General features: G+C 44.1%; 5 protein-coding genes across 5 annotated transcripts; 4 read left to right on the plus strand and 1 right to left on the minus strand.

Annotated features, from left to right (window-relative positions):
* Positions 1–1,827: 1,827 nt before the first annotated feature.
* tmsb2 (thymosin beta 2) lies at positions 1,828–2,252 on the plus strand. Its single transcript, XM_061080019.1, has 2 exons — positions 1,828–1,927; positions 2,215–2,252. Exons 1-2 carry the CDS (start codon positions 1,828–1,830, stop codon positions 2,250–2,252), a joined length of 138 nt encoding a protein of 45 aa, XP_060936002.1.
* Positions 2,253–8,362: 6,110 nt separating this feature from the next.
* Positions 8,363–10,385, plus strand: LOC133012269 (protein Wnt-8a-like). The gene is made up of 6 exons (XM_061080246.1): positions 8,363–8,433; positions 8,548–8,581; positions 8,725–8,863; positions 9,250–9,375; positions 9,469–9,611; positions 9,819–10,385. The coding sequence occupies exons 1-6, from the start codon at positions 8,363–8,365 to the stop codon at positions 10,383–10,385; spliced, it is 1,080 nt and encodes a 359-aa protein (XP_060936229.1).
* A 611-nt stretch (positions 10,386–10,996) lies between these two features.
* On the plus strand, positions 10,997–12,843 carry LOC133012040 (protein Wnt-8-like). Its single transcript, XM_061080006.1, has 6 exons — positions 10,997–11,064; positions 11,159–11,192; positions 11,289–11,418; positions 11,798–11,923; positions 12,043–12,185; positions 12,286–12,843. The coding sequence occupies exons 1-6, from the start codon at positions 10,997–10,999 to the stop codon at positions 12,841–12,843; spliced, it is 1,059 nt and encodes a 352-aa protein (XP_060935989.1).
* Positions 12,844–21,021: 8,178 nt separating this feature from the next.
* Positions 21,022–22,041, minus strand: syce3 (synaptonemal complex central element protein 3). Its single transcript, XM_061080190.1, has 3 exons — positions 21,967–22,041; positions 21,566–21,668; positions 21,022–21,475 (listed from the first exon to the last, which is right to left on the minus strand). The coding sequence occupies exons 2-3, from the start codon at positions 21,666–21,668 to the stop codon at positions 21,306–21,308; spliced, it is 273 nt and encodes a 90-aa protein (XP_060936173.1). The 5' UTR covers positions 21,967–22,041; the 3' UTR covers positions 21,022–21,305.
* A 1,088-nt stretch (positions 22,042–23,129) lies between these two features.
* Positions 23,130–24,516, plus strand: foxi3b (forkhead box I3b). Its single transcript, XM_061080257.1, has 2 exons — positions 23,130–23,730; positions 23,939–24,516. Exons 1-2 carry the CDS (start codon positions 23,130–23,132, stop codon positions 24,514–24,516), a joined length of 1,179 nt encoding a protein of 392 aa, XP_060936240.1.
* The last annotated feature ends 1,068 nt before the right edge of the window (positions 24,517–25,584 follow it).

A 25,584-nucleotide genomic window follows, 5' to 3' on the forward strand; every position in this document is an offset into this window, starting at 1 on the left:
CCTTTTAAGGACGAACACTGCAAACTAGCTCAGGCTATAAAAGCTGTGGTATGTGGCATTGGTCCATACCATGTGCTCGTCCTGGTAAAAATAAACCTTATAATATATAAAGACACTCTTGTGCAGTGCTATATTTGTGCGACTCTATTAAATACTCACAACACTTCACATACTAACACCATACCTTGCATTTTGACACTCAGCAGGATGCAAAGACTATAGACAAGCATGATTCACAGTGTATGCGGATTCTTGTTCACGTCACAAATGGGCAAAATCGTCTTTTTCTGCCATCTCATGCTGTTTATGCCTACTCAGCGAAAACACTATATGATAATGATAACAATCTATTACCTGAATAATTTAACATAATCTAAATGAGATGATCTACACAGCACAGCTGTTTCCTATCTGGGGCTCCATCCCTCTAGTCTCTTCCCCTGAGAATATTAATATTGATGACAGGGAGGAAGGCTGACCAAGCTCTCAGTAATTCTCTCTCTACCATCTCTCTCTCTCTCTGCCTCCCCCTCCCTCCCTCTTATACCCACACCCTGGATGCAGGCAGGCGTGCACACACCGGCAGATTCACTCAGCTTCCGCATCGCTCTCCCTTCTCCATCTCTGCGGCTCTATCCCTCCCTGCTCGCTCTCCTCTCCTGGTGGATTTTTAGCCCACTGGCTTTGTGGAACACCGGTAAGAAAGACTCATCCGTGCTTCGGTCTGTCATTCATCTGTGGGTGTGTGTGTGTCTGTCTCTGGACTGTGTTTTTCTGGGAGTCAGACAAAGGATTGGGGTGTGGCTGGATGAGGAGAAACTGACTGCTGATGACAGCAGTAGAATGTTTTGAAAGACGAATGCTGCTGATGATGATGATGGTTGTGATAAAGAAACAATTGAGCAGATGTTTAGATGAATAGGTTTATCTGTGAATTAAGAAAGATCAGATTCTGTCTAGTGTTGTTCATGTCAAAGCTTGGAGGAGGTGGATGCACAGCAGGCACCATTTGCTGCTCAGGGTAATCGAGCAAAGATTCGCCATGCCTCTTTCCAAGAAAATGAAAACCTAAGAAATCTGGCCGTGAGCCCAGCGTGACTATTTTCTATGTCAAACTGATTTTATTAGGCCCCTTTTTAAATTCAAACTGGTGAGAATGATTTTACAGCTGCTTGGTTTGCAAATGACCGGCTGCAGGCTAGTGAGGGTTTCTCCCATTTGCACAGCAGCCTCTTTGGTTCAAACAGGCGTGACCGGCCCAGACTGTGCAAGACAGACAAGTAAAAGACCTGAGGCTAGGTCAGGATTATGACTGCAGAGGAGCCAGTGGAGCATCGCCCCCATCCAGGAGGCTGCAGGGGTGGATGCAGAGGGAGAAGGAGAGGAAGAGAGAAGGTGGAGGAAGAGAAAGAGAGAGAGAGAGAGACAAAGACTTCATTCTCACAGAGAGGGAAAAGTAAAGACAAAAGAATAAAGCGACAGCCTGATAGAAATAAGCACATGTTAGCTGCATAGCCATTTTGTAGCAAAGATGCAGATTGTGTGGGAGGCAGCCACCACTCACAGGCAGCCATGTGGACGTGTCTGAGCTGCTCAGGTCGTAGCCACTCCCTTTAAGTGCAGCTGCTTGAAGAAGATCATTGGAGAAATCAGTCAGAGCCATCTCGATTTCTGACAGCTCTTTTGATCACCTTAGCATTCGACAGCCCAAATCTAACACAGATTTATACACTCCTTTGTTATTTCATGCTGCATTATCAGACAGATGTCTGACAGGAAAGGTCAAACCCATGTGCTCAGGTATCATTCTCATCTTTTGCAGCCAAAATGTCTGACAAGCCTGATCTGACCGAGATCGCCCGTTTCGACAAGGCAAAGCTGAAGAAGACGGAGACAAAAGAGAAAAACCCTCTGCCCACCAAAGAGAGTGAGTGTCCCTCCTGCATTTATGAATGATTTTTAATCCTGTGACTATTTTCTGTAGCTCCTCATCACTTCCCGCGCCGCCCAAAAGACCACATGCTCAGCAAGCAGAGCAGCGAAAAAGACGCCACATTGCTGCAACATCAGCACGTTGCTGATTTTGCAGCAACCCAGAAATCAGCATCCCCTCCCCCTCTCCCTCCCTCCCTCCCTCCCTCCCTCCCCCCCTCCAAACATTTTCACTGAACATGTGTCTGCTGACCAACACTATCCTCTTCTTGTCTCTTTCAGCCATCGAGCAAGAGAGGAAAGGCGATGCCACACCTTGACTTCTGAGCACAAGAAGAAAAGAACGCTGAGATGCCACAGCGAAAAAGCACTTTGTTTTGATTATCACAGTATTTCAATCACTTTACTTTGTCTTCAGAAAAAAATTGATGGGTGCTGTGGAGCTCCCTGGGGTGCTGTAATGGTATATGGCACCCTCACAAGGGGGCTCTCTTGCTACTCAGCTGAAAAAAAAGCTTGAGCCTGGGTGCTTGTCTTGTGCCGTTAGCCTACAGCTAACACGTCTCCCCAAATTGCCAAAATAGGAGGTGGTGTGTAATGTAGCACAGAAAGAGAGGGATAGTAAGGCCGGCATCCAGGCTGAGGTGGGGGGTGGGGATCTGCACACATGGGAGCAATCGGAGTTTAATCATGTGGGATGTTTTCTTAACAAACTTTTTACTTTTCTTTATGAAATAAATATGAAGACGTGGAACCAGTCGGTCCTGTGTATTTCTCTGTGTCCTATATGTCTCTGATGTGCAAAAGGCAGACCCTATAATACACACACCCACACACAGAGACCCACCCACCCACCCACCCACCCACCCACCCAGACAGACAGACAGACAGACAGACAGACAGACAGACAGACAGACAGACAGACAGACAGACAGACAGACAGACAGACAGACAGACAGACAGACAGACAGACAGACAGACAGACAGACAGACAGACAGACAGACAGACAGACAGACAGACAGACAGACAGACAGACAGACAGACAGACAGACAGACAGACAGACAGACAGACAGACAGACAGACAGACAGACAGACAGACAGACAGACAGACAGACAGACAGACAGACAGACAGACAGACAGACAGACAGACAGACAGACAGACAGACAGACAGACAGACAGACAGACAGACAGACAGACAGACAGACAGACAGACAGACAGACAGACAGACAGACAGACAGACAGACAGACAGACAGACAGACAGACAGACAGACAGACAGACAGACAGACAGACAGACAGACAGACAGACAGACAGACAGACAGACAGACAGACAGACAGACAGACAGACAGACAGACAGACAGACAGACAGACAGACAGACAGACAGACAGACAGACAGACAGACAGACAGACAGACAGACAGACAGACAGACAGACAGACAGACAGACAGACAGACAGACAGACAGACAGACAGACAGACAGACAGACAGACAGACAGACAGACAGACAGACAGACAGACAGACAGACAGACAGACAGACAGACAGACAGACAGACAGACAGACAGACAGACAGACAGACAGACAGACAGACAGACAGACAGACAGACAGACAGACAGACAGACAGACAGACAGACAGACAGACAGACAGACAGACAGACAGACAGACAGACAGACAGACAGACAGACAGACAGACAGACAGACAGACAGACAGACAGACAGACAGACAGACAGACAGACAGACAGACAGACAGACAGACAGACAGACAGACAGACAGACAGACAGACAGACAGACAGACAGACAGACAGACAGACAGACAGACAGACAGACAGACAGACAGACAGACAGACAGACAGACAGACAGACAGACAGACAGACAGACAGACAGACAGACAGACAGACAGACAGACAGACAGACAGACAGACAGACAGACAGACAGACAGACAGACAGACAGACAGACAGACAGACAGACAGACAGACAGACAGACAGACAGACAGACAGACAGACAGACAGACAGACAGACAGACAGACAGACAGACAGACAGACAGACAGACAGACAGACAGACAGACAGACAGACAGACAGACAGACAGACAGACAGACAGACAGACAGACAGACAGACAGACAGACAGACAGACAGACAGACAGACAGACAGACAGACAGACAGACAGACAGACAGACAGACAGACAGACAGACAGACAGACAGACAGACAGACAGACAGACAGACAGACAGACAGACAGACAGACAGACAGACAGACAGACAGACAGACAGACAGACAGACAGACAGACAGACAGACAGACAGACAGACAGACAGACAGACAGACAGACAGACAGACAGACAGACAGACAGACAGACAGACAGACAGACAGACAGACAGACAGACAGACAGACAGACAGACAGACAGACAGACAGACAGACAGACAGACAGACAGACAGACAGACAGACAGACAGACAGACAGACAGACAGACAGACAGACAGACAGACAGACAGACAGACAGACAGACAGACAGACAGACAGACAGACAGACAGACAGACAGACAGACAGACAGACAGACAGACAGACAGACAGACAGACAGACAGACAGACAGACAGACAGACAGACAGACAGACAGACAGACAGACAGACAGACAGACAGACAGACAGACAGACAGACAGACAGACAGACAGACAGACAGACAGACAGACAGACAGACAGACAGACAGACAGACAGACAGACAGACAGACAGACAGACAGACAGACAGACAGACAGACAGACAGACAGACAGACAGACAGACAGACAGACAGACAGACAGACAGACAGACAGACAGACAGACAGACAGACAGACAGACAGACAGACAGACAGACAGACAGACAGACAGACAGACAGACAGACAGACAGACAGACCGACCGACCGACCGACCGACCGACCGACCGACCGACCGACCGACCGACCGACCGACCGACCGACCGACCGACCGACCGACCGACCGACCGACCGACCGACCGACCGACCGACCGACCGACCGACCGACCGACCGACCGACCGACCGACCGACCGACCGACCGACCGACCGACCGACCGACCGACCGACCGACCGACCGACCGACCGACCGACCGACCGACCGACCGACCGACAGACCGACAGACAGACAGACAGACAGACAGACAGACAGACAGACAGACAGACAGACAGACAGACCGACAGACAGACAGACAGACAGACAGACAGACCGACAGACAGACAGACAGACAGACAGACAGACAGACAGACAGACAGACAGACAGACAGACAGACAGACAGACAGACAGACAGACAGACACACCCACCCACCCACCCACACCCACATAGACACACCCACAGACACACACACAGACAGACACACCCACCAACCCCCCCACAAACACACACACAGACACACACACACACACACACACACAAATCGAGCGAGCCACAGATTAAATAAAAAAATTGTGTTGATTCATGTAGACTGTCTACTACACACGTGTAAAGCCCTAGACGTCATCACTTTTAACTTTTCACCAGATTTGTAAGGAGAAGTTTAAAACACAAGCAGGTTCCATATTTTATAATGGTTTAAGATCAAGGCTTCACTACATACTTTTTATACCTTAACAGTAATAATAATCATGATAAATAAAATAATAATTAGCTCTATGAGGATTGGCTAAAATCATACACTTAAATGTATGCATATAAACAGAGAACTAATCCCACACTTTAATAAATGAACTACATAGCTGTACAATGCATGTTTCAATTACTCAAAACCATTATGAAACGTAGTTCCATCTTCTCTAATAATCAGGCAGCTAATAATCAAGCTAGCTTACCTCGTTGGTTTTCATTTTGCATTGGAGCTGGAATGATAACTATGATTTATTATTTGATCTTTTGATAATCACTTGGGTCATTTTCAAGTAAAAAGTCCAAAGGTACGGTGGTGTCGTATTTAATATTTCTGATTATTTCTGTAAATAAAGTAGCTTTAAGTGTTGAACTGGTTTGGACATGACAGGCAATCTAAAGATGTCACATAGGGCTCATGAGCTACTGGAATTTTCACTATTTTCTGACATCATGTTGACCTATTAATCAATTACATGTGAATGGAGAACTGCGGATTAACCAGTAGTGAAAGCAGTCTCCATTGTAGCCTTTCCCTAGCCATCGTCAATAACTCTATTGTAACAATTATGTCAAAATAAAATATTAAACAAAACTACCACCGAAAAAAAGCTACACCGCCATGGAATAATAAATAACAGATATCACTGTGCTTAATAAACTTTTACAGTCAAAAATACAGAGATAAAATAATAAATACTGATAATACAATAAAATGTCGTTTTTAACTTGTTTATTACAGTTTATCCATTTATTTTAAATCCAACTCCCACAGATCACTCTACTGAATCTCCACCTCGCTAGCTGCTGGTGTGACTGACTGGCGTCACCAGACCTGCCACCCTCCCTCCACTCTGTCAAAACTGTCACCTCCTGCGCCTTTACTGCTCCATTTCTCTCACTCCGCGCTGCCATAAATCACGCATCAGCGCACCTCGACGTGTCCGAAATGTCTGTTACAACAATTTAATTAACCTGCATGTTTAACCTCATGTTATTGTAACTCACAAAAGGGCCTGACCCTCGACGACAGGACTGTCAGGGTTGAGGCTGTGCTGGAATTCACATCATGGAAAGTGGAATTTAGGTAAAAATCCACATGGAGCGATTTCATTATCAGTACTGATTTTTAAATGATGACAATGCGATTTAAATTTAATTATTATTTTCGCAGTTGAGCCATTTTTTCGTGATCATCTTGGAATTAACGATGTGAAAATAAACCTATTTCTCTAACAGCCCACTTGGTGAAAGTTTCGATATTTAGCAGCCCAGTGCAGAAACACGCCCAGCTGCAAATCGCCATTGTTTGCACGTTATTAGCTCATTTAACCCATTTAAAATAGTCACTCAGGGACAAATTATGAAGCGTCCCAGATTGATTTTTAATCGCTCCGTATTATTTCTCGGCCAGGTGATGAGGGGCTCTAGGTTTCACTCATGCTGCAGAGTGAATATGGGTGATATGTAATTAGTGGGGATTATCCTCACCTCCACTTCACCGCGGACCTCGCCCAGTCGTCCGCCTATTGTCCACGGCGCTGAGTGGAATTGTTGTGTTCAGGGATTTTGAGTGGCTAAATGGGGGATTTGACTAATGTAAGCCATTTAATAAAAAGCTGAAATGTTAATCACTATTGTCGCAAATCATAGTATATGGCTGAAACTGTCATGATGACCCCGTGATGATGACATAATCAGCATAATTAAACGCTGGATGATCCTGGATTTCTTTTACGCACATGATCGATATGAAAACCCATCTCTTCTTGTTGTCAAGTCAGCAAGTCAAACCCCGTCGTGCACAATCATTTTACAGCGCACCAATAAACTAACTTACTGTTTAATGGCAGAAACATTAAAGCTCTTATGTGTTTATGCTCTTGTAAATTCCAGACTGTTTTCGCACCATGTTGTTTCTTGGGGGAAACATCTATTATCCTATTATCACAACGACGCCAATGTCGCCGATGTGTGAGGGAATATTTACATGACTATATACTGTCAGGCGCTGAAAGACTTTATGGCTTCTCAGTCACCGTCTTTCCCCCCGGGACGCTGGTGCCATTTCCCAAACGTTCCCAGCTACACATGAGGGCTCAGTGCTGTATTCAGTGCGCCAGAACGCGCAATGCGCGGGACCGTTTGGAGAAGTCAGAGTTGTGCAGTGTCTGTGGCCTCTGTGCAAAAGCCAGCTTCACTGAAAATCATCATATCCTCTCACAACAATTAATTCGAGGCTAATTTCCCAATATACCTTATTAAAATAGTATAATATCGTGTGTCCAGTGTTTGGTGATATATTTTCAGAGACACAGTGGTGTTTGCCCTTAATAACCTTACAATTAAATGATTGAGGAGATGTTGTATTTTTCCTATATGCTCTTATGACTGCATCATTAATATACTCATCTACTGGATATAGGTTTCCATTCATGGGGAAAATGTATAAGGCTTAAAGCCTGGGAACGACAGGTGAATGAATGGGCGAATGAATGAATGAGGGGCTGTTAAACCGTCTGCGTAATTTCTTTGAAGTGCACTTATGCACCGACGGCTCCTATTTGTCTATAGGACGCAGCAATCAATGTCGACGTTGGCGTTTTTTTCACAGTGAAACGTTACCTGCAAGACAAATCTGTCAGTCAAAGGGGCAAGGCCATATAAATATCATCAGCGTGGGGTCCGGCTACAGCTTCAGTTGCCTTCTTCTCTCTTGGCATATTCACATCTTGGATACGAGCCTGCAGGCCTCCGCTTGGAATACAGCTGCTATGGGACCTTTCTATCTCCTCACAGCTGTGGTTCTGTGCATTTGCTGTCACTTTCAGTTCGCATTAGCTTGGTATGTGGTTTTCTTTTGGAAGATTTAATTCAAAATACTACAGTGTAGTGTGTGTGTTTTCTGATGGCCCTTGTGACTTGGGATAAACCTGAATGTTTTCTTTTCCCTTTATAGGACGGTGAATAATTTCCTCATGACTGGACCAAAGGTAAATACATCCCTGTCCTTTTTTTCTTTTTTGGCACGTTGTGTCCTTATAATATCCAACTCAAATATCAGGTGCTTTGCAAATGTAGATGCATATTTTTATACAACAACTAACAACCAACTGCTCTCTCTCTCTCTCTCAAGGCTTTTCTGACCTACGCCAGAAGTGTGCAGGTGGGTGCGCAGAGTGGAATACAAGAGTGCAAACACCAGTTCGCCTTGGAGAGGTGGAACTGCCCAGAAAGCACGCTCCAATTATCCACACTCAACGGCCTCAGAAGTGGTAAGACATTTTTATCTGTATATCTGTATCATGTGCATAACATATAGTGCTGAAGGGTGGTGCGGTGATGAGTTGAATTCCAACATCGCGCAGCTCGGCTGATGCGCTCTGGCGTGAAGCATATCCTTCAATGCAGAGACCGTGCTGGAACTCAGCGCTCTAACCCTCCATGGAGAAGAGAACATTAAGTTAGATTATCTGCTGAAATATACAGACAAAACAGCCAAGATACTCAAATATGATTATAGAACTCGTCTCCAAAAATGCCTTTACGCACAGTTTATGCGCCTTTTACGCACAGTTTATGAGCAGCTATTTATGGCAACAAATATGATTTGACAGCAATGTGTAACATCTGGGTTTGCTTTCTTTGTCAACTGTTGCAGCCACAAGGGAGACGTCTTTTGTCCATGCCATCAGCTCGGCCGGAGTGATGTACACACTCACCAAGAACTGCAGCATGGGGGATTTTGACAACTGTGGCTGCGATGACTCCAGAATTGGACAGACAGGTAATTCCAAGCTGGGTCTGATTACTGTTAGAAATAATTATGTAACTCATTATTTGTTTGAATTGAATAACACTGAGTATTTCTGTTCACCAGGAGGAAGAGGGTGGATTTGGGGAGGCTGCAGTGATAACGCAGCGTTTGGAGAGAAGATCTCCAAACAGTTCGTGGACGCGCTGGAAGACGGGCATGACTCGCGGGCAGCAGTCAACCTGCATAACAACGAGGCAGGCAGACTGGTAAGATATAACATGTTACTGTTACTGGAGTTTCTTTAACTTTACATTAATTTAATTAATGATGTATAATAAGGAGGAAACGTTTAATTGTTTGTTATAGCGATATAATAAATATCATGTTATCAACATTTAGGCACGAGTTTAGGAAAGACAAGAAATGATGTGCAAGTTTGATAACCACATTCTCTTCCCTCACTATCTCTGCAGGCGGTCAAAAGCACAATGAGAAGAGCCTGTAAGTGCCACGGTGTGTCCGGGAGCTGCAGCATCCAGACCTGCTGGATGCAGCTGGCCGACTTCAGAGAGGTGGGGAACTATCTGAAGATGAAGCACGAGAACGCAAAGAAACTGGAGATGGACAAGAAGCCCGCGAGGGCCGGCAACAGCGCGGACAACCGGGGAGCCATCACGCACGGTTTCCGCGGAATCCCACGCACGGAGCTCATCTACCAGGAGGATTCCCCGGACTACTGCGTCAAGAACAGGAGCATGGGCTTCCAGGGCACCGAGGGCCGGGAGTGTCTGAAGGGTAACAAGAACATGTCCCAGTGGGAGAGGAAGAGCTGCCGCCGGCTCTGCTACAAATGCGGCCTGCGGGTGGTGGAGAAGCGCATCGAGGTCGTCAGCAGCTGCAACTGCAAGTTCCACTGGTGCTGCACGGTGAGGTGCGAGAAATGCACGCAAACTGTCACCAAATATTACTGTGCGCGTAAAGAAAGCGGGAGGAAACCCCACAATAACACAAGGCGCAGGGACCGTGGGCGCAGGCAGTGATCGCCACTCGTTACAGAGACTTCTGAGTCAATATGCTCATCACTTTACAGCTCCCACGACATTATTGACACCAATAAGCTTTGTACAGATTTATGATAATGTTATTTTCAGCTATCACATTGCTGAAGCCTTTTAATGCACTTTATCTATACTGAATTGATCCTGTTTATAAATCAAATTATGTATCATTACAGAAACACTTCCACGCGGGCTCACTGGTTTATGTTGGTGCTTGGGGGTCAATTCTCGGATTTGTTGCGTTTGTCTTTTGTGATGTCTAAAACTTCTAATATTTTAGAGGGCTATGTACTTAAAATGAAATAAATATTTTTGTAATATGTTTGACTCCGTCTGGTTTTTCAGTGATTCCGTTATTTGTGTATTAGTGCCCTGGTGCCATATCCTACAGGGGTAGAAGATAAACTGTCCCCTTTAATGCCCCCCTTTGAAGTGCGCATAAAGGCGTTTCCTGAACCCGTCAGCCAATCAGCTTCCTCGGACCAAGAGTGGGAAAGCACAAGAGTCCCATATGTCCTTCATTCATTAAGAGAGAAAGTTTCTCAGTACAGGGTGAAAATAACTGGATCTCTCTGCTGTTGAGGGGCCAACAGATGAAAATGGTGCAATTCTTACTTTGGCTGCTGGCTCTTTTATGCAAAATCTGTCCAGGACACACTTGGTAAGATACTTTCTATTTGCTTGCATCTTTTATAAATGTTGTTTCCAGTTGAATATGCGCTGATCCTCTTTATCCTTTATCTCCATCGTCTCAGGGTGGCCAGTAACTTTCTTATGACGGGGCCTAAGGTAAATAGAGAATTGATATTACGCTGAAAGGTTGAGGATAACAATTCTAAATGTGTTTCGATCGAAAAATGTAACCGGTCACTGCCTCCCCTGCAGGCATATCTGAACTACGCCAGGAGCGTGCAGGTGGGCGCCCTGAGCGGGATCGAGGAGTGCAAGCAGCAGTTTGCGTGGGATAAGTGGAACTGTCCGGACAGCGCCACGCAGCTCAAGGGCCTGAGACGCGGTAGGTGGAGAAAATTCATTTCCAGAAAATATGGAAGGTGGATTAGTGAGCTATGTTTGCAAGTCAGTAAGTTGAAGGGAAAAACGAAATAATCGTGCGTAAAACGTGTCTTATTGTTTGGATAATACAAAGGACACATGTTTAGTAGTACAGTATGTTATGGAAACACTAATATTGGCTGAGTACGGGTCCATGCATATGAAATTTCGGTATATTACAGATCTGCATCACATTAATTACACAATACGACCATTAGAAATGTGTGTATTTTTCAGACAGCTACAGTTTTTACTATTTTTTTATGGTAATCTAATTAATTAAAATTTAACATTTCTTTGACCTTCATTGGATAAATATGTTAATTTCCCCTCTCTGACAGCCACCAGAGAGACTTCCTTCATCCAAGCCATCAGTGCAGCGGGGGTCATGTACACTCTGACCAGGAACTGCAGCCTGGGAGACCTGGACAACTGTGGCTGTGATGTGTCAAAGAACGGAAAAATTGGTGAGAATTTAAGCCCATATTATTAAATATGATTCATTAAATGATTTCAGTTTGTGCTATGTTCTATGGGTTTTTAAGTTGGTGATTTGATTTCCAGTTATATTATTGTGTGTGTGCAGGTGGTCGTGGCTGGTTGTGGGGTGGCTGCAGTGATAACGTGGATTTCGGGGAGAGGGTTTCCAAACAGTACGTGGATGCGCAGGAGACAGGGCAGGACTCCAGAGCTGCTGTCAACCTGCACAACAACGAGGCCGGACGACTGGTGAGTTACACTTACACACACACACACACACACAAACACCACAATCACTCATCTGACACTGCACAGTTTGACATTTTCTGCTGTCTCTGATTTCCCACAGGCTGTAAAGGCAACAATGAAGCGCATCTGCAGGTGCCATGGCATGTCCGAGAGCTGCAGCGTCCAAACCTGCTGGACGCAGCTGTCAGATTTCAGAGAGACCGGCAACTACTTGAAGATGAAGCACAAACAGGCCCAGAAGCTGGACATCGACAAGAAGCGCATCAGGGCCGGCAACAGCGCGGACAGCCGCGGGGCCATCGTGGAGGCGTTCGGCAGCATCGACAAGACGGAGCTCATCTACCTGGAGGACTCCCCGGACTACTGCAGGAGGAACGTGAGCCTGGGCCTGTACGGCACCGAGGGCCGGGAGTGCCTGCAGCACGGGGACGGCCTGACCCAGTGGGAGAGGAGGAGCTGCCGCAGGTTGTGCCATGAGTGCGGACTGCGGGTGGAGGAGAGGCGCACGGAGGTGGTGAGCAGCTGCAACTGCAAGTTCCACTGGTGCTGCAAGGTGAACTGTGAGGACTGCTCCCAGGTCATGGTGAAGCATGTGTGCGCCCGGAGGGAGGCTGGGGACGGACACGGCTTCAGACGGAGACACCGTGGACCCAAATGAACAAAACACTAATCCTATGAATGCGTTTTATACGTTACAGTTGTTTAACCTCTGTTTGCACTTTTTCTATCCTGCTTTTCATGCCCACTTGTATAAAGACTTGAGTTTGTATTTATGAACACTTTGTATAAATAAATAAAAAAAATCTAAATCAAGAGTCCTGAGTGCCAAGTTTTATTCCAGTCGAAAGGATTTATTTTGCTTAATAAATCCCACATGCACACAACTCGTCTGTTAGAATAAGAATGGACTGAATACACTTAGCAGAGGATTACATGGATAAACATGCTGCATTTCACACCTTCCCCAAGGTGTTGATCCAGGGGTTGATCCACAACCTCCACTTTGATGTCAATGTGTATTGATTTCATTCAAAAGAGCAGCGAAGCTTTGAAAGACAAATTAGGGGAAGTATTTCCACCTTCCAGTTGGAGGGTATTTGGCCTGATAATCCGCAGACACAGTCACATCCCACAGGCGAATGCTAATCACAATACATCAAAGCTAGAAGGGGAAACACATTGACAAACTGTCACAAGAAAAACTGCCCAAACAGCTAAAAAACAGGGTCTTACAGTTCAGTTATTACACTGTATATCCAAGGGAAACCAGGCTGACTCACATTCCATGGATGGGGTTGATTTCTAATCTTATAATTTGCAGGGAATTAGGTTTGAGAGAAGCCTCCTCTCCGCCCACCAGCCTATCTGTGTCTGAAGGAGCCATTCATTCCCCCCCTACTATCCCCTCTACCCCCTGTATCTCCCAAAAATCTTACTCTCAGCTGGACGTGTCATAAATCTGTCACTGACTCAGCTAAATGAGTGATGGCATGGATATTGCCTTCATCAGGGGGTCCATGCCTTGAGGGGGGGGGGGGGGGGGTCTAACAGACAAGGGGGGCGGGGGCTGGTTACAAGGCTGATTCACAGTCTTTACAGATCAGTTACTGTGGAAGCAGTAAACAACAAGCTAAAGTGAGAGATTACAGCATGAACTATAATTGCGCTCTATAGATCACATACCTCTACCAACATAGAACAATCCCACATGATTGTCTGGTTCTAATAGTAAATATAAAGAAAGAAATATATATTGTCTGTATTTGTCTGTATAGTATAACAAAGGCGCCATGATGGAGCCTGCTCCAGCAGCTCCTGTTGTGCTCAATAATTTCCCAATTTGGGATAAATAAAGTACATCTATCTTTTCATATAGACATAATTAGTCTCATAACATATATAATTTATTTGTCGTAGAACAGAGTTCTAGAGAAAGTAATAAAAGAGAAAATAATATTGTTGGATCGAACCCTTGATGCACATCACACCAAAATTGGCCTATCCTCTAAATACACCAAGTTTGATGGAAATCGATAAGTAAGTAAGAAACAAACAGGGCACAGGTGAAAACATTACCTTTGTGATTTAGGTGACCAAATTATACATCATCCGGAGACACCATATTGAGAACTGAAGCAACAATAAAGTCAGAGAAGTCCTGTTCGGGCATAGTGACTCAGAGTGCATACATCCACCAAGGCCCAAGAGTATATTCAATAAAGCTGCACTTAATTTCACACTCACAGATAATAGTTCCCTAAATGTGCCTCATTTGTTTCACCACATCCATCTGCAACATTTTGCAACAATCCATCCAGTACAGCAAAAAAATATAACCTTTGGTGTAATTACAGCATAGAATGGCTCATATCTCAGCAAAGGCCGAGCGATTCGACACATTTTTGTCTCGGTCTTCGATTTATTTGTTATAAAAAAGTTAAAGAAAGAATCAGTATCCACACCAAATTGTAATTGGTTCTTCCCAGGCCCCCATCTAGTCAACTTTGGTGGAAATCAATTTAGTCGTTTTTGCCTAATCCTGCTAACAAATAAACAAACGACCGAACAACAACAACCGCGACACAACCACTGTTATCATTTCATTATAGATCTGGAGTCAACACATCCCTAAGAATAAAAGCAACAATTTGGTCGAGGAAGCTCCAGTTGGGTCAATACTGCTTGTAGTCTTTAAAGGTTGACATCAGCCCACTAGCACTCGTTTAACAAAACACATGAACTGTATAAGAAACACACCAAAGTCCTAATAAACAATGAGTAGAGGGGTGAATGTATTTTGAAGGAACAGGTAACACTCTCCCACAGACCCTCACTTCTCATCCTTCTCCATTTGTCTGTTGGCTCCTGGGGACGTCCTGTATTTCCCATGCTATCCTGCTGTGTGTTAATGAAGGTTTAGCTCCACTGGAGGCCCCTCACCGCTCCGCCCCTTATCTCTGCTCTCCACTGGGTACATTATTGGTTCCATATTGGCCCCATAGGATGCAAGTGACATGACCGCATCTGTTGTGTCGTTAATTTCTGCTAAAAAATTAGCAGTAACAGTTCTTTAGGCAACATTTGAGAAAATGTTCTGTGGTTCAATATTACAGAGTTTGAGGATTATTTACACCTTAAAGGGGCTTTACAGTGATCCCATAATGTCCATGCCTCCACTACAGAGGCAGGATTGTTGTCTTCCATTGGGGGTATGTTTCCCAATCAGGACAGAAGAGGAAAACAGTGGGAGGGTGGATGATCGCCTACAAGGACCCCCCAGGAGGAGTCATGTATTCACCCAGACATGCCTGGGGGTCTTGGGGGGATCTGAGCGTGATTGATCATCCCCTCTTCCCCTCTCCCCTCCTCTCTCACCTGGGTGTGAGATGCCAAGAGGCCTGACACGGGACAGGCTGCGGCTGGGATACAAGATCTGACGCGGCCTCCAATGTCGCCTTACTTCTACGAATTAGAATAAGAAGCGCGTTTGAAATCACAACAACACTCGGAAAAGTAGTAGACTCAGCAGAGCAGCCTCCACACAACCATCACAGCTTTGTGCATGTGGTCGCATATCCATGTGAAAGGAAACCATGTTTAGATAGACATTCTTTGCAGAGTGCATCTCAAGTTTTTTGATGAGCACTAAAACTTTACTTAAGTTTTTCACACAAGGTGCATAACAAAAAAACACAACACAAGTGTTATTATGTACAGAGCAGAGAGGTCGCTCTAAACTTAGCTTTTATAAAGATATGGTCAAGACTTCAAAATGAACAGTTTTTTTTTAGCCTGCTGCAAAACGAAAAAGGTCCCGCTGTCAAGTAGACCCTTAGTTTTTTCTTTATATGAAAGAAAGCTAGAGTTTAGACGACCTCTAAAGACAAGGTGATGCGATAGAATCCACAAAGTCTGGCTGACTAAAACAAGACAGTGAGTAGAAAAGATGTTTCAAATCAAGACATATCTAACTAGAATGTCTGTCACTCAGTGGAGCCCAACAATCTGCTAGAATTCCATCAAATTGCACAAAATTACACACGCACATAGATACCAATTCCCTTATGTGCCGGATTTTTTTCCATAAAGATCCATGAATTATTCCCTTGGAAAACTGTGACAATTTAGAAAATCGGCCAATTTTACAATATTAAAGAAACTGAAAAAAAACATTCCTTGATCTGCCCCCTAATCTGAAATTTACTGGTTTATTTTCTGACATTATTCCAAATCCGGGGAAATCCATTGTATTTGTGTAATCTTGCTTATAAACACACAAACAAACATACATACAGATCAACTAACAAAAAAACAAACACACAGACAAGGGTGAAAAATACATTGCCTCCCTGACAATAAAATTCCAGTTTTGTGGTTTAATCTTTTTAAACATCCTTCTTAATCGGTCCCGTATAATATGTCTTCTCTAAGTGTCTCACATCTTTTGACCCCAGCTTAAGTTTCCAGGCTGTGACAAAGTACTGATGAAAGGAGACAGAAGAGGCGTTAATGGTTAGTCTATCTAAACTTATTTCTTCAAACATGTTTAAACTTGTTATTCTATGATATCAGTGGTTTTCTATTTTTTAAATAATATTATAATCTGCATTATGCAGCAAACACAGGAGGGTGACCTCCATGTGTTCTTTGTGAGTCTACCTAAAAATATGTTTATACCATTGATACCAAACAGTTTTATAACAACAAATATTGAATAACCAAACAGCCAATGTCTGTGAAGGCATAAAGATTAATTGTGAACATATGCATGACATTACAGACAAAGTCGTTTTTAGTCTTCGGTTTTGTATAATAGACACAGGGCTCTCAGAGTGGTACTGTCATATTTAATAATTGTATCTAATGTTCTTAATGGTCGAGAATAATCACAGAGATCCAACACGAAATCAACAAAATCAACCACAACTATAGGACATATTCATATTTATTCATGTATATTTTGTTCAGAAAAACACATAGGTCTCCACAACACAGCAAAGAAGACTTAAATCCAACGACGCCACTGAAAGACTTTGGCCATGACAACATTTTTGTACTGTGTATATTACAGTATTTATAACGGATGAAGAAGTTTAGGAGTTTCTAAGTAAAAAGCTACAAACTATTATTAAACTGGCCGTTTAATTTTATAAACAACACATTTTGTAATTGCAAATTAAACTTAAATATTACTCTGTATGCAACAAAATTAATTATTAACAAACCGCATTCTATGATAGTTGCCTACCCCCTTATCACTTGTGCTGAGGACAATAATATCAATGATAATGACTTCAGAGCTTTCCCTCCAGACGCAACAGAAAGAAATCACAGTGGTGTGCACAAAGAACTGCAGTCATACGAAGGAACATCTGTCTTTTTTTTAGCAGAAACTGTGTACTGAAGGTAATATAGCTCTTTGGATTTGTTCTCAGCTCAGATATATGGTTTGGTTGCGTTAACACCAGCCAGTCAGTTCCATCTGCATGTTGACAGGAGCAAGAAGCCTGGACAACCAGACGAAAACATTAAAAGAAGAAAGACCCTTTAAACTTAAGTAGTTGCTACTAATAATGTTGTGTTTGAAAACAGATAAACAGCTAAATCTTGTCTCTATATAACCACATTTCTGTTTCACACACTCCATGGTATCCACAAGAGGGCAGCACTGTCAAGGCTAATAGGTCAAACAAGGCCCTCCAAACCCAGCACATGTCATTTAAACAATTTATGACTCAAGCAAGCAATGCATCCTGGCTAATGCAAATATGCAAGTTTGTTAATATCTTTTTAAAGTTTTCAATATTGCTGTATTTTAGTTATTCATCTGTCTGCTCCCTGATCAAATAAACTCATCCCACCCTCTGCAGTGCAAACACAACCTGCTTTGGTGAACAATTAAATATCAGGACCAAAACCAGGTGACAATCAAAAGCACAATCACAATCAAGCCCCAATTTCTATGTATAGTTTGCTTACAGAAGAGTATACAGGATTGTTAAGGGTGAACTTGACTGTGCAATCACATGTTAAGAAAATGCACAAAGGAAACAGCAGATGGCGACGTTTTACAGAGACATAGACGAGCCCTTTTCTCGGCTGTGTGAGAAATCAGGAGATGGCGTTTTATTCCCTGGGCTGAGTAACAAAGAATATCTGAGTCACATTTCTTATACAACACTAGCAACTTTTAAAAACACATTTCTACACTTTCTTCCAACAGAAAAACAACCTTGGAGTTGTTTTAGTGCTTACTATGAATGATTTATGCTGCATCCAGGGTTTGGGTTACAGTTGGAGAGGTGAGCAGACATCAAGCTGGAGTTGCTTTCAGAGAGTTGAACAAGGTCAGGAGCTGCCTCCCACAGTCTCACATAACTCATCCTTCTTCTGCAGCAGAATCACAAACCTACACACACACACACACAAATGTGCTGTTGGGACCACAACTGATTGATTGTGTGTATGTGTGCGTGTGTGTGTGTGAATGTGTATCTGCCTTTGGGACAGGACATTTGTGGTTAACTCTAAAGGCTCTACTAAAATCCCCCTGAAGTCAAGGTTTACAACATAAAAATCCATAACCAAGAGAATCCCACTCCTCTGGCACTGGCCTCAACAACAAAAATATAATGTGAAAAATGTACGATGAGTGCAACTAAATTGTTAGAATGAGTGGAAAATGCCAGTGAGTTCAAAGTAAACTTTAAAGTTCAAATGTTGTGAAATGGCCTCGAAGAGGGTCTGATGCGGACTTGCTGCGCTGCGTCATTAGGTCCCTGTCATCTCTTTTTGTATGCTGTGCTGCAGTTTCCCTGGGGTGCAGGAGATGATTACCCATCACACACCCGCACGCACACGCACACACACACACACACACACACCGCTGCTGCTCATTGATGCCACAGACCGGATCTCTGAAGCGCAGAGCCAATGTAGTGTGCTGCACCCTGCGGGACTCTGACCAGCACCAGCCCTAATGTGGGTGTTTGTGTGTTGTAGTGTTTCCGTTTGCTAATTTGTGCACATGCAAAAATTTGCCCTGTTCAGAAACCTTTTTAAGAATATCCTACAAAATTTCAAAATTATAAAAGGTTGTTGTTGTTTGGGGTATTTTTTGGTAAATAGAACTAGAGAAAAAGAAAGGCTTTTTAAGCGGGTGATGATCTGTATGATCTGTGAAACTATGTCCTCCTGACACGCAACATTACCTCTGTGCTTCATGCTTCAGTTTCAGGTCAAGCTGGCGGCCGCTGCTTCGGTAACGCTTGGATTTTTCAGACAAGACAGCTGGTCAGGGGAGCCAACACAAACGATCAGATCGCACTGCTTCAGCTGGGTTTTCACTGTAGGCGGAAAACCAAATATCATGTTTTACATGCTGTCACTTCTCAAATGCCCAAATGGTACATTGCAAAATATATAAGGCTCCTTATCACTGAATACAGCACTCAACAGCAAAAAGCCGGAAAGAAACAAGTGCTACTTCATTTTAGCCATTGATTCATGTTCGTTTCTGTAATTGTTCTGTGTTTGAATCTTTTGTTGTGTTCTATCATGTTGTTTATTTTATCCGTCTCGGCTTATACTTTACAACAAGAAACCTATATTTACTGACCATTTCTTGGTAGAAGAGGTATGCATCTCAATCGGACCTATATTGTTACTGTACATACGCCAGATTATATGTCTGACTTAAATAAAGGATAAATCAATTGAATTAAGTATTCTGCGTTCCTCTGAAGTAATTTCTTCAGTAATTTCAGAGAGAAAAAATGTGTGACTGAAACACAATACATCATTGTGATATTGGTAATGTATATTATTTCCCTGAAACCATCAATTATGCTTCTGTATCCAAAAGTGATATGTCAGTTTCATCCAGCAAACTAACTGAAAGGGAAACAAGCAGCAACAGATACACTGGCATCTGTCAGAGAGTCTCTTGTATTGTTCTGTCTCATTACAAGTGAGAGGGAGTATCTCTTTTGTAAAAACTGCCAAGACAGTAAACTGTGAAGAAGAGACAAATCATGAAGTGTCACAGTAACACTAATCCTTCCATTTAAAAAGTTGTATTTTGGACGAAGCTCTGATGTTTGTCTCCAGCCTGTGAGTTCAAAGTGAGTGCACAGTTATAATTATGACAACACAATAAGAAGATTGCTCTGCCTCTTTGCCCACATCTGTCCCCCATGGCAAAAAAAAAGAAAAAAAGAAGTTGCAACATCACACCTCACATCAAATGGCATGATGGAAAGCAACGTGTGTTAAATCCTACAGTTACTCCTATCTAGCCATCAGCAGGGTGCGATCTGACAGACATCGTGTAGCATCATGTACGTCCGCGCCACTGACATCTCCAAGAAAAGGCTAAGCTGCGCAGCTGTACAATAACTCACTTTTGGCTATCAAGTTTCAGATCTGGGATAACATCATACGCTTTGCATATTTGTAAATCATCACGGTCACCTGACTGACTATGTTATAAAGGGCGTGGATGGGGATAAAACAGTTTATACATACATGCCAGTTGATTCATACAGTTAGACATGGAGTCCAGCCCTTTCAGTATGATTTCCAGATCGATGCAGGCGGAGGTGGGAGCTTGTTCTCTGGTCTTCTCCGTGTTTTCCATCTGAAAAATAAATCACACAAGAACAAAACAGGTAAAAACGCAATTACAATAAACTGAATTAAAAAGGTCCAACATTCAAATTAAGAGTCAAATATACAATAAAGAGAAATTAAGGTATTAATAGAGGTCTATCTAAAAAAACAACAGTCCACAGTCGTAATTTTATGTTTTTATTTATTTCCTTTAACAAGGGGCATGAATCAAATGACTTAGTTACTTACAAAACAAAGGTGCCATTTTAACATCAACTGTTTGTAAATCAAATTACTACAGTGTACATTACTGAATAAAACATGTTTTTAAAATATTATTTGAATGTAGTCAGAAGCAGTTACGTGTAACTTCCTGCTTGCCCCTTAACAATAAGATCGTAACAACAATTACAATATTTACTTGAACAAAACACAATAACAGTTGAATCCAATCTTGCTTTGACAGCTTTGCTCCCTTTGTCTCAGTGCAGCAGTGAGCTGGACACCACATCAGATCTGAGAGGGATCAACCGGGTCCTCCGGATCTGGCTCCCGGCTCCGGGCTCCACCCACGGCGGCTCTGCAGCGGTGGTACGCCTCCTCCAGCCCCCGGAGCAGGGTCCCCATCTCGGGGCTGGTCCGCAGGGCCACCAGGTCGTAGGCCATCCAGGTCAGCTGCACTGCAGGTGGACGACAGCAAGGCGAAGAAGACCCGTCAAACACACGTTGAATCCCCGTGACACGACGCGGAGGGTTACACCGACACTCACCTGACATGTTCTCAACGCATTCCGTCATATTCTCTAGATCCTTGTTGAGCTCCAACACGTCGTCCTGCTCCGCCTGAGGACGCTCGGGGGATGAGTCGGCCATCTGAATTACAAGCCGACATGTTTTATTTTGTATCAAGCTGTCAGTCCATTAAACACACTGCTAACGAGCTAATCGACGCTAGCTGACAGCGCCGCTGCGTAGCGGACGGTGACGTGTGAGGGCAGCAGTCTCTTAGCATTGGGGGCTAGCAGTGGAAGCTAATCTAAACTTCGGAGTTCAAACGATTTAACGTTGAACCAATAAGAACAACTGCATCCCCGTGTACTGGCTGGAGTTTGTATGAACAGCTAGGGAGGCGACACTTTGTTATTTCATTCTAAAGATCATCCAAACTTACGTTACAAGGCTTTTCTTCAGAGAAACGGTAAAATCTGTGGAGCGAGAAGTTGAGGAATATCACCTGCGTGTTGCGCGTTCTCTAGTTCAACTGTAACCGGAAGTAGTGTGTCGTGATTTCCACGCAACTGTAGGAATCCATCCACTCGCAACCGGGACTATTTAGAGGTAAGAAACACTGTATTGGCAATAATATTATGATAACAATGTATTATTTGTTATCAGCTAACATGTGGAGTTCTGCAAAAATATTATCTAACATATATAAAAGTCCCCTACATCTACAGAGACTACATTTACTTTGCCTAAGTATTAATAAATATTTTACCCAGTGATACTGAATTGTGTAGTGACAATTCTGTTCCTACTGCACTCAGGTTTCCTTCTGTCATATTTCTCCTGCCATAAAGAGGTGACAATAATATCTCTATAACTATGTCTAGATAAAAAGACAAAGATGATCAATACTTGATAAAAAATAATAATTGTTAATTTATCATTATTGTTTAACTAGGTAAATAAAAGAAGGAAAGACAGGTTGCTCATCTATATGGAGACTAATCTGTATCTCCATTATAGCCGGGCTGACATGCAAAAGGGAAAAAAGCAATTCAACTATGCTCTTTTATTTTCCTTTGGAAAAAGTACAAACCTACAGCTTCCATTTACAGTACGCCGACTAGTAATTAGTATCCAATCTCAATAAACCAAACAAATATAATTATATTTCAGTGTCATTCCAATTTTTATTTTTATTATTTAAAAAAAAGTATGTATTATAGAACTGAATAATGTTTGCGTAACAGCATGATGTGTAAAATAATTTCTTTGTGGCGGAAAAAAACCTGTGGAGTGACTGAAGAAGCTGACACAGGGGGAAAAATGAGAGAGCTCACCTGAGAGAGCAGCCAATCAAAAGAGATGGGGCGTTTCCTGGGAAACAGATAAAGCCGGTGTGACAGGTGACATCTTGACATAAACCAAGGGCAAACAGACAGGCAAGGGCTGGGGGAGATAAGTCTATCACTGGGAAGCTTTACTTGGATCAACTCACATTCAAATACTCACAGAGGACTGAACAAGGAACTCTCAGGGGCCACACAATCAAGTTTGATATTGAAAAGGAAGAACAACTGCGGCTGACGGGTGAGAAAGAACTTGACCATGTCTTCATTTGACGCCCAGGGCCAGTCTCCCCCTCGATGTGGCCCTCAGTTCCCCAGCCTGGGACAGGAGCCCCCGGAGCTCAGCATGTACAGCGACTGCTACTACCCTCCTCCTTCCCTGCCGAGCCCTCAGCGCACTACGCCGACCTCCTACGACCTGAGCGACTACGCCACCTCCACCCCGAACCCTTACCTCTGGTTCAACGGCTCCGGGATCAACACGCCGCCGTACCTGGCCACCGCCGGCCCGTCCGGTAACCCCGGCCCCCCCTTTGTGCCCCAGCACTACGGCATGCAGAGGCCTTACCTGGGTCCGGTGGGAGCTGGGGGCCCAGGAGGGGAGCTGAGCTGGTTCTCTCTGCCCTCACAGGAGGACCTGATGAAGCTGGTCAGGCCCCCGTACTCCTACTCCGCTCTCATCGCCATGGCCATCCACGGAGCGCCCGACAGGAGACTGACACTGAGTCAGATTTACCAGTATGTCGCCGACAATTTCCCTTTCTACAACAAGAGTAAAGCGGGCTGGCAGAACTCCATCAGACACAACCTGTCACTCAACGACTGCTTCAAAAAAGTGCCCCGGGACGAGGATGATCCAGGTAATACTTTACAATTCAAACGTCCTTTTTTCATTTATTACGATGTTTTAAATAATTCTCTCAAACAGAAATTGACTGATATGATTAATTCACTTCATTTCAAATGCTGTGTGATTCTATTGCTGTAATTGTCATGGTGTGATGTTTCCTGTTTGCCCAGTTTTAAAATCTTAACTGAATCTCACAACTCTCCTCCTTGATATCACAGGAAAGGGCAACTACTGGACGCTCGACCCAAACTGTGAAAAGATGTTTGACAACGGAAACTTCCGCCGCAAGAGGAAGAGAAAGTCTGACCTCCTCCCTGGAGGTGAAGGCAGCTCGGGGGCTCCAGAGTCAGGCGACAGTGAGAGGGGAAGCCCAAAGCTTTCTGGTAACCCTGCCCTGAACATCTCCCCCTCACCGGACAGGATCCCGTCCCCTTCATCATCGGGTCCCGCACCGTGTCTGAGCAGCTTCCTGTCTGAGATGTCTGGAGTGACCTCCAGTGCAGCCAATGAGGTGGGAGGTGACGGGTTGAGCAGGCCGCTGCAGATTAACCTGCCTTTAGATGGGCCTCTTAGACCCACACAACCAGGAAGCTTCAGCACCTACTCCCCCAACTCGGTCGGCTCAGAGTGGGTACCGCAAGTGTCTGCTCCCCCTGTGCTCTCCTCCTCACCCACCCACTCCTCCTTAGGGTACACGAGCCCCATCCTCAGCCAGTACAACAGCTCCAATGGGCATTTCTACCCTATGCTGGGCTCGTCAGGGATCATCTACCACCGTGAGGGCACAGAAGTTTGATAAGACAATTGAGAGGGGGGAAAGTTTGTTTGTAAAAGACACTCAATGGGAAAGTGTATCGGTCTGGTTACTTGTGTTTTTTAGAGCAGTCAAAGACAATACACACACACACACACAAACAGACACACAGAGTATGTTTGCGCTGACTGCGACAGTTGAGAACACAACAGCGTGTGACACCGGAGTAAAAAGACTTTGATTCTCACAGGAACAGCTGAGTCAGCGTCGGCGAAGCAACGAGCGTCACTCCCTGAAACCGCACTCAGCCTTTCTATCAGATCCTCAGTCAGCTTTTATTCAATCCAGAGGCGCTCTCTATCAGATCTGACTCATTATTAACAGATTCCAGATCTGATCTGCTGACACCAGGCCCTTCCACACTGTTATCTGGGATTCTCTGATGCTATCTCACATACAATGCTCAGGCAGCACATTTAGAGGAGTAGTTAAATTACACCATTGTCTACGACATGTTTTGTAGTGGGAAATATAAGAAGGTGAAATACAAGTTAGTTTGACTGCTTAGTTCAACTATCCCATGAACTTACAGTCTTGTTTGATATACAAGTAAGTGTAAATATGTTTATGTGTTGTGTAACGTTATACATTTGTATTGTTGTTTTCTTGGTGTACAAAATGCATTGTTTATGTATACTGTTCATTTTATGTTTTTACTATGAATAAAATCTTTTAGAGGTCAACTTTTGCGTTTTTGTATGCCTCATTATATATTAAGTATTAATAAGTAAACAGGAGCAGATGCTCCTCTAAGATATATCTCAACCAGCCCCCCACCCTCCTAGAGAGATACAGTTACAGACAATAAGTTCTTACTGACAGAAAACAGTCCTGCTAGAGAAGCGATGACCAGCAGCGCAGATCCTGCGTGTCGCTGAAACCTGATCCGTGTGTGATTGATAGTTAACTGGTTCTGCTCAACAGTGAAAATCCACATTCCCATAGAGGCTTTCCCTCTCTCTCTCGGCTAGGCTCAACACAGAGCTCCGTCTCTGTCACACGATCTGCACACAGATAGAGCTGACTAGATGCAGGCGGCTTTATTTATGC

Source organism: Limanda limanda, chromosome 10 (genome assembly GCF_963576545.1).
Source record: "Limanda limanda chromosome 10, fLimLim1.1, whole genome shotgun sequence".
NCBI classification, from domain to species: Eukaryota; Metazoa; Chordata; class Actinopteri; order Pleuronectiformes; family Pleuronectidae; genus Limanda; species Limanda limanda.